Source organism: Lepisma saccharinum, chromosome 25, assembly GCF_977018435.1.
Source record: "Lepisma saccharinum chromosome 25, izLepSacc3.1, whole genome shotgun sequence".
NCBI classification, from domain to species: Eukaryota; Metazoa; Arthropoda; class Insecta; order Zygentoma; family Lepismatidae; genus Lepisma; species Lepisma saccharinum.
In genome coordinates, this window is record NC_139253.1 from 37,287,643 (window position 1) to 37,302,565 (window position 14,923).

At 36.9% G+C, this 14,923-nt stretch overlaps 1 protein-coding gene across 5 annotated transcripts in view; it reads right to left on the reverse strand.

The window, feature by feature from the left end:
• Positions 1 to 14,923, reverse strand: part of gek (serine/threonine-protein kinase gek) — a 122,662-nt gene that overhangs the window by 90,954 nt on the left and 16,785 nt on the right. For all 5 annotated transcript variants that reach the window (XR_014440753.1, XR_014440754.1, XM_083111733.1 and 2 more), the window contains exons 2-3: positions 6,432 to 6,799; positions 3,734 to 4,005 (exon numbers count right to left, since the gene is read on the reverse strand). Coding sequence is in view for 3 of the 5 variants with exons in the window: in XM_083111733.1 (XP_082967859.1) it covers positions 3,734 to 4,005; positions 6,432 to 6,654 (495 nt within the window). In the remaining 2 variants the exon portion in view is untranslated. The remainder of the gene's footprint in view (positions 1 to 3,733; positions 4,006 to 6,431; positions 6,800 to 14,923) is intronic.

Genomic DNA, 14,923 nt, shown 5'->3' on the forward strand with positions numbered 1-14,923 from the left:
TAAAATGACTCCATAGGAAAATCCTTATATGGGAGTCATGATGATTGAATATGTGCCTGTGCAGTAGTTGGCAAATATGGCCGATCCACTGTCGACTTCCACCATGAAAGAGCACCAAAGTGTTATTTGTTTTATGTGGTCAGAGGGTGTGAAACCTTCTGAAATTTATAGACAAATGAAGATTTAATATGGAGACAGTTGTTTGAGCCAGGGGAGTGTGTATGAATGGGTGGAAAGATTTTACAATGGGAGACAATATACGAGTGAACAATTCCAAATTGGGAGATCAGTTAGCCTGGCAACTGAGACATTGACTGTAGGTGAGTGAGTGGTAAAATTGCTGTAGAACTTAACATGAGTCACAGCTCTGCATACAAGGCAGCTGTTTGATGATTACAAGATGCACAGAAGATAAACTGTCAGGAGCATTTGGACCATTATGCTCATGAAGGAGATGCATTTCTCGATTGAATTGTGACAGAAGACAAGTCCTGGGTGCACCATTATGAACCAGAGTAAGAAACAATCAATGCAGTGGAAGTACCCATCATCTCAGGCCACAAAAAAATTTAAGACACATGCCTCCTCTGGGAAAGTTGACACCTCTGGGAAAGTTGACAATCTTTTGGGATCAACTGGTACACTTCAGGAAAATGATCGAACTGTGACTAGTGCTCGATACAGTAACATGCTAGTGCACAAGTTGAAGACCACGATACAATCAAAATGCAGGGGACTTTCTCAAAAAGCGTATTGTTGCTTCATGACAATACCCACCACCATACGGCTGTGCATACTGCGGATACACTACAAGCTCTGAAATTTGAAACACTGTACAGTCTGGACGTGGCACCATCGGACTTTCACTTATTTGGTCCTTTGAAAGAACATTTGCAGAGTCAGAAGTGTTCAGATGACAATGATGTAATGGAGGCAGTGCAACGTTGGTTGAAGGCTATATTAAAAATCTATTTTCTAGAGGGCACAGGCAACCTTGTGGACAGATGGGTCAAATGTGTTGACAATATGCTAAAATAAAATACAAACAATTTCTGTAAGTTATTAATAAAATTCAAGTTATTCAATGAATTTTCCTTGTAACTATAATGTTTCAAAGCGGAGTAGAAACATAAATATATCATTGTTCACATACATACGACATATTCTACATGAGGCAAACTTTTCAAGGCATCTACAGTCAATATTGTTCGATGTAGGAGCTTTGGTTCTATTGTAGTACATTTCACATGACCATACCCCCACACCCCCTATACGCCTTCATGGTGTGGTGCTATGCACAGGGGAGCACTAATTCAAAAATAGTTTGTAACACTTACTCACGCCTTCAGTAAAAAAAGTACCCGGAATTTTGCTGGTAAAAGTCTCACATTGGAGGTATCAAGAATTCATTTTGTCTGTAGGATGGCAGCACTGTACTGAATGATCACGCAGAGGGGTAGAGTAATCTATCTATCAGTTTGTGCACAGCAGCTGTTTACGTTAGTTGTGTTGACGAGTGTCCTGAGATTTGCAGAATGGAGACAAATATCGTGCAAAGAATTTGTTTGAAATTTTGTGTTGCCAACGGACTGTTGTGTGCTGAATCGTTGAAAATGCTACAAAAGACCTTTGGTGATTCGTGTCTGTCGAAAACACAAGCGTATGAATGGTACAAGGCTTTCAAGGAAGGCAGAGAAGTTGTTGCTGATTTGCCCCGTTCTGGTCGACCTTCCACGTCGACAACTGACAAAAATGTCGGAAAAATCAGGACAATGGTGCTTGAAAACCAGCATGTGAGAGGTGTGGCTCGTGAGCTTGGCATATCACATTTTGACTGATGTGTTAGGCATGAAACGCGTCGCGGCATGACTTGTTCCGAAGGAGCTGAATTTCCTGCAAAATGCACATCGCAGGGATGTTGCTGAAGACAAGATTTCACGAGCCTCTAGTGACTCAACCTTCATGAAACGCATCATTAACTGGTGATGAGACATGGGTGTATGAGTATGACATGCAAACAGGTCAACAATCTTCGGAATGGCACTTCGAAAATGAACCAAAACCCAAAAAACCACGTCATGCTCATGTTTTCTTTCATTATCGTGGTATTGTGCACTCAGGTTATGCTCATTGTTTTCTTTCATTATTGTGGTGTTGTGCACTCAGAATTCCTTCCAGCAGGACAAACTGTGACTAAAGAGTTTTATGTGACCGTAATGAGGCATCTGTGTGAGAATGTTCTGCGAAAAAGACCAGAGTTATGGAAAAACAATTCTTGGATTTTGCACCATGATAATGCGGGTATTTTTTGTATGTAGTAGTATTGCTGGCCATGGCTATTCACATATGGAATATGGAATAAGTAGACTTAGTTGAAGAGCTTCAAAGAAACCATTCAACTCCTACTTTGAAGAAAATGCCATTAATCCAAAGGAAGACCAACTCCAGATATTCCTAAATTGTGGCAGCATGGAATGCTTCAAATGGTATTGCGAGCCTTCCAACTATGGGAAGTTTGAGTGGTTGTCTGAAAACCAAAAACTTCAAACCATTCTTCTCTTGACATTGCTAACAGTTTTCTATAGAAAGAACTACTTGATGCCAGGACGGATTTGTGAATATTGGCAATTTGTGGAAATCAGCACAAAAACATGAAACTTCTGAGAAATGAACTGTGCCAGGACAATCACATTTCACCTTCAAATTGGTAGACTGCAGACCATCTCGAAGGAATCAAGATGTTAAAGAAACAGTATTGAGGTAAAATGCTCTCCAGAACAATGTAATGTAACATGTAGAAGCAATGGATTCTTGATTTTTCTGCCTCCCTAATAAAAAATGTCACCACACTCCAATTGCATTAACTGTATATCTACACAGCCCTTACTATTTAAATAAGTTGGTTTGCTATGTTTGTGTTTATTCTTAAGTTATTTCACATCACTTTTCTACCTGTCTACATTAACATGATGCTGAGGATCAGTAACAAAATAGATGAGACAAATACATATTGATGTTATATTCAGAACTTGAACCTAGAACCCCTGGCATGAAAGCACACTATGGTAATGACCTTCATTACCTAGATAGGAATGAAATGCTAACATCGTTTAAGTAGTTTCATTATTTATACTGCTCGCATTTCCAGCTGCCAGTTGAGAAACCACGAATCAGCAATCAGTTGAATTTTCTGTGACTGACACCGGGCATTTCCATGTCACAAGGCACTAAAAGTTGCTGGCGGGATGATAACATGAATGTCAGATACACAGCAAGTTGCCAAGCGTACTGTAAAATGGGGTGGGGGGGGGGGGGTCAGTGCCGTTACTAGATAAAAGTTGTACAATAGTACATAAAGCATGGAAAATTAGTACACAAAATACCCAAACACTGTACACACAAGCGAATAAAAAACAACTGACAAAAAGAAATGTTGCACTGGGAGAGTGATGTTTGATGTTACCCCTATAGCTTTTCACAACTGAGGTTGTTGACACCCATCGAGCCCCCCACCCCTCCCCCCAAGACAATTGGTGTACAGCCTTATAGGTCAGCCACCAGTTATCAGTTCAGAAAAGTTCATATGTCAGACAATATCAACAACACACATCTAGACAATCTACATGCATATTAAATTATACCATTCTTTCATTTCTACTTCCCAAGTGTGAGATCATTTCACGTAATCCCTCAAGTTATTACTGCAAATATAGATCCAAATTTGCCTACTTACCAAATTCGAATCATCCTGAAAAGCATAGTGAAGGTTTGTTATCCATCGTCGATCACCAAAAACAAGAACATCCCTCTCCTCTTTAAAACAGGCTGTTTCAGCACGTTTTAACATTTCCCACTTATTCAAGATCTTCATTGCAAACACTTTTTCCGTGTCCTTCATCTTGACGACACAAACTTCGCCAAAAGCACCACGGCCGATTACTTTCAGGATTTCGAAGTCTTCACGGGTTAATCTTAAATTTTTTAGACATGTTGCCACCGGTTTAACTATGTGTGGAAGAAATTTTATGAATTACAAAACAATTTGCATATTAGAACATGACATGCAAATAATAAAAGTTTCAACCCTTATGCTTGTTAAAAATTGTTGATACTTTATTAACTATAACTACAAATGCTTTTGAAAGGCTATGTCATCTTCATCAAGCATTATTGTGCTACATAATACATTTTTTAAAAAATAATTTTCTTCGCTAAGCAGACCTGAAAACTGAGTATTTATTTTTTACTAAAATGGTAACATATAGTGTGAAAGTATCCCACTCCAATTATATGCATTAATTTAACAAGAGTATTGCATTCAAATATTCAAGAATTACATTAGAATATTAAAATAACGTTATGTAATTATAGAATCCAATTTTTCACGCAAAACTGTTGCAAAATAAAAACAAACTTCGATTTTTGCATATTTTCTGGGATAATTCGACTTGGCGAATGTATCATTTTGTGGACCCTTTAAAAAATCAATATGCTGGAAAAGTGTCAGCTAGTATTGGTAAATAAATTCTGATACTTTCAGATTCCGATACATCCGCATTGGTATCGGCTCGGCCTTATATATTACGTTTAACGTATTCAAGTATTCCTATTATGGTATTCAAGATCAGGTTAGAAGTTGAATTGTTTGAAATTTGAACACAAAATATAAAAAATAAGGCTAAGCCAATTTTAATGCATCAGAAAGAACAACACTGGAATTTATTCACTAGTCAGGCTGATACTTTTACAGTCTCTGTGTATTTCACAGGGTCAACAAAAATGTAGAGCAGTAATTTTTCAGTTTAAGTATCTCATAAATTATGCAAAATTTGAAACTTTCAATTATTTGGTACAAGTACTGTGTGAAAAAAATGGATTTTGGTATTAAATGACCTTAATATTCCTCAGTGTAATTCTTTGAATGCTTTAAAGCAAAATTCTATGAAATTAATGTATATTTGCAATGAAATGGTTTAGCTTCTTTATGTATGTGTTTGTGCAGTTTGGGAGAGGGGTGTATTGTATTGGCTCTACCCTAATATAAACACAAAATGTACCAAAACAGCTCAATTATTACAAAAATAACAACACAAGAAAAATAATATACAAAAATTCAGAAAATACTATTCTTCCATTGGAATACTGATACACACAATTTCACTGACAATGATATAAAATTTACTGAAACTGTGAAGATCCAATATAAAATTAAGAATCTGAATAATGCATTTAGTTTAATAAATAAATGTATGTGATCAGAGTAGCTTATAAATAAATAAGAACAGTAACAAAATACACTATATGAACACTAGATAACAAACTATACACAGAAAAGGCAGCTTGATAAAATAATCATTCTACATGAGATCCGAACATTATAACTGCTATCACTAACTTTAATGTAAAATTAAATTAAAATTTAAATATAACAACAAACTAAAATTTCAATATTATATAAAGTGGGAATGAGGCACACAAGTTGGTACTTTCAATTTGTATACTGGTAAAACTGCCACTATTTTTAACTATCATATATTTCTCTAGTCCCTAATCAAATGCACAAGTATATTTTGTTACTTCTTTTTTTATAAAAGGAAAGACATAATTCACATATCTTAGTTACGTAAAATAGTAAGATGCAGCATATTTTTCTGAAACAAAACCACTCATCCTTGTATACATTAATTAAGAAGTTCACACTGAATTGGAAGTATTAACTGTTGATGAGAGGCTTGTCAATTTACATTGGATCAATACAAAATCAGAAAGTGCATTAAAACTCAGTTTATAGCAACAAAACACGTTTATGGTGTATTTAAAGGACATAGGCCTAAATACAAGTCTGCAGGAAACAGAATTTCATCAGTGGTTGACTGCCTTTTCTTTGGGAAGTTCTCCCATGGACGTTGGATGTACGTATTCTTAGCCATTATGAGGCAATATGACGAATGTGTTTGTTGACTTCTAGCCACATTTAAAACCTTGCATTTTTTTTTCCTGTCCGGATTAAGCTAAGTCCGGCTTATCGAGGTCTGGATTAACGAGGGTTTTACTATATATGATAACATTTGAGTCTATCATGAAATAAATAATCCAATATGCCTCAGAAGTGTGTACATACTCAAGCATGGGTATTCAAATTTTGAATTATGTCTGCCAATTTGTAGTACTGCCAATTACCACTACAAAAATTAAAAAGAAGCAAGAGTGGCCAGGAACAAATGAAAAACAATATTACATCATATATTTCTGATAATATCACATTGTATTAAAAGGGTAAAAATGTTCTGATTAAAAACGTGAAAACTACAAGGATAAAAATTGCAAGATGTGTCTGTGTCGTCACCATTTGGTGTGCGTGGAATGTTATGTAGAGAATTTTACCCTTTTAATAACATGTGAAAAACGTTAGAATATTACATCACACTTACCAAATTCAATAAAATCCGAAACTGTTTTTTCCCTTCGCAAAGAAGAGTTACAGCATTCATCATAGAGCACCACAAGGATGTCTAGGAGGGTTTCCAAGCTGAAGGCCTGCCCATGAGCCTGAATTGGCCCACCAAGAAAGAGGCTCTCCAACTGTCGGAGCCTCCCCTCAGCTGGGACCCCTCCAGAGCCTTGTGATACTTTTGTCTGGCCCTGGTCAGACATGGTGCTCGGGTATTTCCATCATTAAAATAGTACAGGTCTCCACCGTACTTGCACTTTGCATAATACACTGTCCCTCGCTTGACACAGTGTACCAGTTTCTATTCTTGGAATACTGATTATATTTTCCATCCTTACTTCATTAACCCTAAAAACAAGAAAAAGAAATCAGTTGTATACTTAGTATTTAATTTTAATTGAAATCCACCTTGTAAATATTCTCTATATAAAAAAAATCTACATGAAAAAACGAGGGTCAGTCAAAAAATTAAGTTGCAGTTACACAACATTTTGTCGGAAAGAGACATTTTGATGAATGTGGCTGGGAACACTGTTAGCAGTTCTCTTGAAAAGGTGGAGTATCGGTTGAGCCGTAGCTGTTAGCGATCGGACCATATCAGTGGTAAACATGTCATGTCAATTAGAAGTGGCGTCCAAACTGTTATTGCACGGCAGTGACTTCATTTCTGAGGGCAAGAAGGTGTAACCCAAGATTCATCGCCAATTGCATGACATGTCATGAGATGTCACATTTCAGGTCATAATGAAACACATGGGTGAGATCCTTGTTACATAATAAAACAAATGCTTCAGAGCTGTAGACGTCTACAAGTGGTTTTCACAATCCAGCAATCAAGATCCTACTGCAAAAACTCGAAGAGATCACTGTCTGCCAACCCACTATCTCTCATATATACACATAGTCTTAGGTATAAATAAATGTAAAGTAGTTCGCTATCACAAATACACGTTTCAGCCAAATAATTTGAGAGGCATACAAAAGACAAAAAAGAATGCAGTAGTTACATAATTTCTGTGTAACTGAAGTATTTTGTGGATAAATGGTCTGCTTGATCAACGTAATAACATAAACACTTTATTGGAAGATTGGACCAAAAAGAAATTGAACAACTGGAAAAATCCTAAGGTCAAAAGGGAAAAGACACTCTTACATACAAGCACCCATAATCTTCAAATGCACCTTTATTTGTTGTGGTAGTTTGAACTCTCACTCACACGTGGACTTGGAAGAAGACATGTGGGAGTCGCATTCTACTATGAAACAGCAACCTAGGGTAAGTTGAATGCAGAGTGCAGAATGGCTGATGGATCTTGTTTTTCCAATGTAGTGGGAGCCCCAACTTCAGCTGCATTCGAAGGTGCATGTATAATTACATCTTAGAATAATAGGGCTGTATACAGATGTACACAGGAGGTGCTTTCAACTCTTCAAGCAAGAGAAAAACTAACTCCTCATGGCAAAATGCATTACTTTGAAGTGCCAACTATAGATTTTAATGTAGAAGACTACACAGATCTCGTATGTTGGCATTTCGGTTTCAACTGAATCGACAACTGCACTACCTTTCATACATGCAATTCAAACAGGAGAACTGCATTCCATGTTAAGGGTTGATAATGATCCAGTTTGTTAACTAACTTACTCTGTCACATGCAAAAGGCAGAGAGGATCGTCAAGTTTACAATGGAAGCATATTCATCAGTATGTTGTACTGCAAGCAGAAGAGATTTCATTTGTGGGAAACTGAAGAGCAGAGAATCAATGCCAAAGTTTAAAACAAGCTGCAACCCATGATTGGGAAGACGGGTAGGCATGCGGGGGATACAACATAATGCTAACTTTTTGTGGTGAACTCCATGCACTGAACTTCCTACAAATAGTCAAGTTTAGCAAAGAGCTGTGCAAAGTGGTTTAAAGTGATTTAGTAGGTTATAAGGCAGGTTATTCTCAACGAATTTCTTTGAAAAAAGGAACATGTAAGTGATGTTTGAAACTAATGATAGCTTATACAATGCATCTTTATAGCTTCCAATGGTTCTACTGCACAGACTACCACAGGCAATGTGTACAACCGCAGAAAAATGTCACAACTCATTCTGTTTTCCATGGTTGCATAATTCATTGTTCTGAAACTTTCAAATGGAATGTGAAAACTGAAGTAATCAATTACATGGCATGCAGCTGATTGCCTCACCCATGCTACCTTTCCTCACTTCAAGAGTTGAAAATTTGGTGGAGCAATAAGCTCCTTTACACTTTATTTGCAACACAGCTGCAGTCAATATGTAATTAATAAACAATCCTTATCCTTTTGAACATATACACACTTATCTGTTCATGACTTACAGTTAATGTTTAGTATCAAATCAATCACAATGGATAAAATTATACTATCAAAAAAGAACAGATTTTTTAAAATAAATTTTGTGAATAATTTCAAAGATAATCCTCTAACGGAATGTAAGGTTAGTTGGTGAATACACTTGAACTGGTTATAACCACCTCCAATGTATGAGGGTTGTTTGATAATTAAGGTAAATGAAACACAGATGGCTGCACTGCAAATAAATACATTCCATTGACATTTTCCTTTGTTCTTTAGATGAGTTTAAGATTAGTTACATTTTTTGGATGCTGCATTTTTTTCTGTTTGTTTGTTCCAAATAGAGGACACTGACAAACATGGACAAAAAGGAGGTTCAAGCTGTCGTAAAATTGTATTTCTTAAATTGGAAATTGACTACCCAGATCAAAACTAAGCTACATCCTGTTCATGCTAATTTGTTCTCCTTCATTTAAAAACATTCACTCATGGGTTATGAAACTGAAACAAGAGTACTGAAGATAAATATGTGCAACTGTATGCACACAGCAATCTGAAATTGTTATACTTTGATGGGATAAGAATGGACCTTTATGACAGTTCAAGGTCATATTTCTTAAATGACATGTGCAAGTATGCACATTCATGATGCATTCATGTGTGTGCCAACATAGATTTCTGATTTTATTTTATGCAGATAAACTGACTGACCAACATATTAATAATTTTCATACTATTAAGAATAATTTCTCTTTGGAATAAATAGCAGGGAGTAATATTACACCCTCCATTTTTTGCAGGTATAATAATAATTCACATTAAAAAGGTTCAAACTCTTTCATCATTTCATAGCATCATAGCACAGCAGGGGCACCGACTTGTCAAAATTATTGGGGGGGGGGGGGGCTTTGATCACTGAAATAAATTAATGAATCACTTACTCTCTCCCCTTTTTTAAGTTTTGGCCTCAGTGTTCGGAATCTCATAAAAGCCCATGAATTCCTCAAAAATATCAAAATTTATATTCACACTTCGAATGCAGAATATTAATTGTCCATGGATGGATGGATATGTCAAGTTTCGTCAACCATAATAGCAAAATATTCCCGATTTTTAATATCTGCTACCACAGAGTGCAAAACAGATCTCCCTAATATATCAATGATCTCGTTCTGAATGTCATGTGAGAGCCAGCTCGAACGTCCCATCTACTACCCTAGTTCATGCACATCGTCTTTTGAAACTCTTTTTAGTAAAAATTTTAACAATACTCATAATTACATACTTAGTATATAGTAATAAGTCATGTGTTTTGCTGTCTCTGGTCATAGACTCCTGCCCCCCCCCCCCAAGTTGATGGTTTAGCGGTCTCAGCCCCTCAAGTTTATGGTCTAGAACATTTCAAATGTGCATTTAAAGTTACGTTCATGTGGCACAATTCAGAGTAAACTTTACAAGAGAAGCAAAATAATACATTAGATCCTCTTAAGCAAAATTATTTGGGGGCTCTGCCCCCACATCGTTAACACTGGGGGAGCTCGAGCCCCCACAAGCCTCAGTCGGTGTCTATGTAGCACATTACATATTTCAGGCATATTTGTAAAATAGCTGCAGTGTATTGTTCGTTTTCAAAATCTTGCTTCTGTTCATAGTATCATGTTTTTAGTAAAGATTTGAGATGTTATTAGTACAATAATTTCTATTCTTCATTAAAATAATGCAGACACACTAATATTTGCTATCTTTCATGTGTAATAGGAAAAATGTAGTAATATTCAAGTAAGCTTTTCCTCACGTTGAGAACACATAACTTGCATGTATATGTGGGGGTACAGAAGGTTAAAAAATCACTGAGATCCCAATATCATACTGGCAAACTCAACTCCACAAAGGTAGCTCACTTCAAATGGACAATAATTATTCTCTCAACAATATGCATCAACAGTAATGTGATAATTCAAGTTTATCAACAATATGCATCAACAGTAATGTGATAATTCAAGTTTAACAATGAATATGTTCCTGGAAACAACAGTCTAACATTATTGATTTCAAGCTTTTAACTTCCATTTTACACGATATTCGGGATTGAGTCTGTGGTGAAATATTAGCTACTTGCGTAATATATAATTACAGATAAATTCAAGCTTAAATTGTGGATCTAAGTATCATTTTTATTACGAAAGTGTTCTGTGTTATTATAAGACAGTGAATTTATTGAAATGTAAGTTAATATCAAATAATCTTGTGATTAAGAAGATAAATCTGTGTTCAAAATCTAGATAGCATGGAAGGCTCTGAGACATCTGGATAAAGGTTCCTGCTTGTAAGAAAATGAACAAATTTCATAGAAATGAGGAAAATGTCTAACGAGGAATGTAATAATAAGAACAGAGGGGACGTCCAAATGGACATGAATGAAATACTGGAAGAAAAAAAGGATATATCTTCAAGTAAAGATGGAGAAAATATGGATGTTGAATTGGTTACTAAGCAACCAAAAAGTCAAAACACAAAACAAAATCGAGCAAGAGTTAATGAAAAGGAGGAATCTGTAAATGCTCCAAAAAATTTCAAAACAAACATATTGGAGAGGACAATGCAATCAAAAGATAATGTGAATAAAAATGATTTATATTATTCTGAGCACGAAGGCCCATATATTGTTCTAGAGTCGTTTTCACGTTCAGAAGAGACAACGGCGCTTATGGAGAAACCGCACAGTGTTGCCAATACAGTGCTAGCTCATGTCGCCGGGAAATGATGACCTTCCTTCACAATGAAGGTGTTACATATTTTGTATATATAATGATAATTATATGTAATTATTAACATTAATATTATACTGTGAACGTTACAGTTACCCTTTTTACTATGATTCCTTGCGATCACTACACACGCGAGTGTAATGCACGAATATGACACTTCAGAAATCACTTAAAAAAGTAAAAATCACTGAGAGCTCACACAACTGAAAACACTTTTTCGGGAGAGGGAAAAAGTCTAAACAGACCAAAGCAGATCTCTCACTCAAGTAAGGGGAACCTGGCACATGGGTTAGATTAAGTTGCAACCCAAACAAACAAATGAGTTATGGCCCACGTGAACTGATAAGACATGAATGACTCGAGCAAGGCATGTCATATTTCTGTCTTGAAGCCCCATATTTTGTCACGTGTTGGAAAGCCTTTCAAGGGTTAATATGGTATCTATGAATTTATGTGTACGTTGGAAACTGAAAGGTGATCTTCATTTCAGCATTAATGTCGACAGTAATGTAAACGAAAACAAGGTGTATTTGCGACAGCATTAATGTTGCTCACAACAGCAGCATTGGAAATAATTGTCAATTATTAAATTTAAGTAATTTCAATTCTATTATAACAAACTGCATGAAGTTCATATTTTTACTGAATGGAAATAAAATAACAACTGGAAAACTTTGTGGTGATAGCCGGAATGCTGCGGTGAGTCGGCTCAAGATGGCCAGACAACGTCTCCTTACTTCGCGCGCGGTTCGGGTTAAAAAGAAACTCCAAATGCATGGAAGTAATATTTCTGGGAACCTTTGAGTGGTTATAAAAAATAATTTCATTATTTTCTCCACAACTTTGTCGCTGGAAGTTTTTACTTGGAATTACAGAACAAAAAATGGCCAGCGACGACATTTTCTACTGCACGAATATAAAAAATCTCCACATACTTTATTTGAATATTTTTTAATGCAAATATGCTTTAAAGTATTGATAAATTCTGAGTACCACCGTCACCTATGACAATTAAAAAACAGTGTCAATTTTTTTCATAATGAAAGCTTCAATTTTACGGCATGTTTCAACGTTAGGAATGAAAACAATGTAAAAATTGTGTTTTCACAGAAAATTTGCGTTTTTAATTTATCTAAAATTATGTAAGCAAGTTACCAGTTTTTTGTGTTCACCATCGTAATCTCTACAAAATTTCCTGCAAAACTGCAGGTACCGATTTTGCTTAAGCTAAATTTGTAAATCCAGAAATTTGACAACAGCGCGCTCGTATTTCCCATAAGAAAAGCATTGCCCATAAGAGCCCATTGTGTCTTCTGAACGTGAAAACGACTCTAGTTGAAGGCGTTGAACACAATGTTGGTAGTTTTAGTGCTATTATGTTAGGTAGTCACTTAAGAGAAGATAGAATTGAGGTGAATTATGTTAAGGCATCGGGTCCTAATCGTGCAAAGGTTTATTTTTTAACGTCCAAAGATGCAAATGACTTTTACTTGAACAAAGAGTTTCAGAAGAAGTATAAGGTAAATGCCAAAATACCAAAGAGTCTTTTACACAGAATGGGACTAATAAATGGGTTGCTGTTATACGAGGGCTATTTTTTTTTTTTCAACCTCCGATAGGGCATGAAATCTAAACCACAATGAATATCAAAATGGCTTTATTCACAAAAGTTACGTACACGTATAATCTACTTTTCTACGTAATCACCAAGAAGATTCAGACATTTATCTTACCGATGCACAAGCTTTCCAATACCCTCTGCAAAAAGAGGTGCTGCCTGTGTGTTGAGATAGGTCTGCAGGGTGTCCTGAAGCTTTTCCTCATTCGTGTGGCAGCGCTGTCCTCCCAATCACTTCTTCATCGCCCGGAAAAGGTGGAAGTCACTCAGCGCCAGGACTGGGGTGTAGTGATCAAACACTTCCGAGTGGAATCATTGAAGAAGGTCTTTGGTTGACCCAGCAACTTGCAGTCAGGCATTGTCATGAAGCAAGACAATGCAGGAAGACAGTATGCCTCTCCGTTTGTTCTGGATGGCTCTCCGTAATCTGCGCTATGTCTCACAGTATGCAGCTGCACTGATTGTGGTCCCGGGCTCCATAAAGTCAACCAGTAACACACCTCGCACTTGGCGGGAGAGTCAATTGTAGCAGACATCTCTACGCGACTGTCGCTCAGCTTCAACTGAAGCGTTGGCCTTGGCAGTGGTGGTGGTAGTGGCAGGGGGGAATGCCAATCACGCTGCCTGACACCCTGCTTCCTAGTGGTTCACGGCCCACCTGGCGGAGTCATCGGACGTTGAAAAAAAAAATAGCCCGCTTATATAGATTTAGAAGTACAAGATGAAGTAGAGGCTGAGAGAAATATTCACATAATAAAAATGGAAAGAATGAAGAAGATTTATCAAGAAAATGGGAAATTTGTGTTTAAACTGACCAAATTGATCAGCGTCACGTTTCAATCACAAAGGTTGCCCTTGCATGTAAAGCTACTCAGTAACATATTTCAGGTACAACCTAAAATAAAATCTGTGATGAAGTGCAGGAATTGTTTCCATTTCTCCCATACAAAGAATGTTTGTAAATCCAAAGTGATATGTCCGAGGTGCGGTGATTATGAACACAATGATATATATGTGTTGCAGTACCTAAATGTATAAATTGCTCAGGAAATCATCTTGCAACTGAGAGGTCGTGCAGTAAGTGGGAAGAGGAAAGAGAAATTCAGAAGGTTATAGAATATGAGGGCTGTTCACACCGGCGGCTCCGGGGGGAGGGGGGGGGTACAATAGTTAGGAAGTACCCCGTTGTTTCATGGATGCCAGGGCGACATGAAGGCAGAACATAGCCCAATTTGTTCCTGAGAAAAAGAAGAATTGATGCAATACTACGAATATCTGAAGCAAGAGCGGAAGAGCTTCGCAGAAGAGAAGCAGAGGCGCTACAAAACAGAAAAGTCATTGTTCGTTTAGTCTGGATCGTTCAGACCTTGGCTATACCTGGTGCTCCGTTGCGTGGCTACAATGAAGGAGAGGGTAACATATCGTGGATTGTTTAAGGAACTTTACACCTTGATTGCATACTTTGATCCTGTGTGCATAGGGAAGAAGGTGCTGATAACTCAAAGTACTCCTCGAAAAACCATCCAAAATGACACCATCAAATCAATCCACAACGTTATGACCGACAAAATGCATGCATCGTTCAAAGAAACTAAACATGTTTCTGTGATGATGGACGAAACAACGGACCGTTTGAAACATGAACAGGTAGCAATATTCATACGCTGGTGTAAGGAGGACTTACAAGTTCATGAAATCCTGATTGCGCTGAAAAGAGCGAAGTCGACCAAAGCAGAATACTTACTGCATCTCTTGGGGAT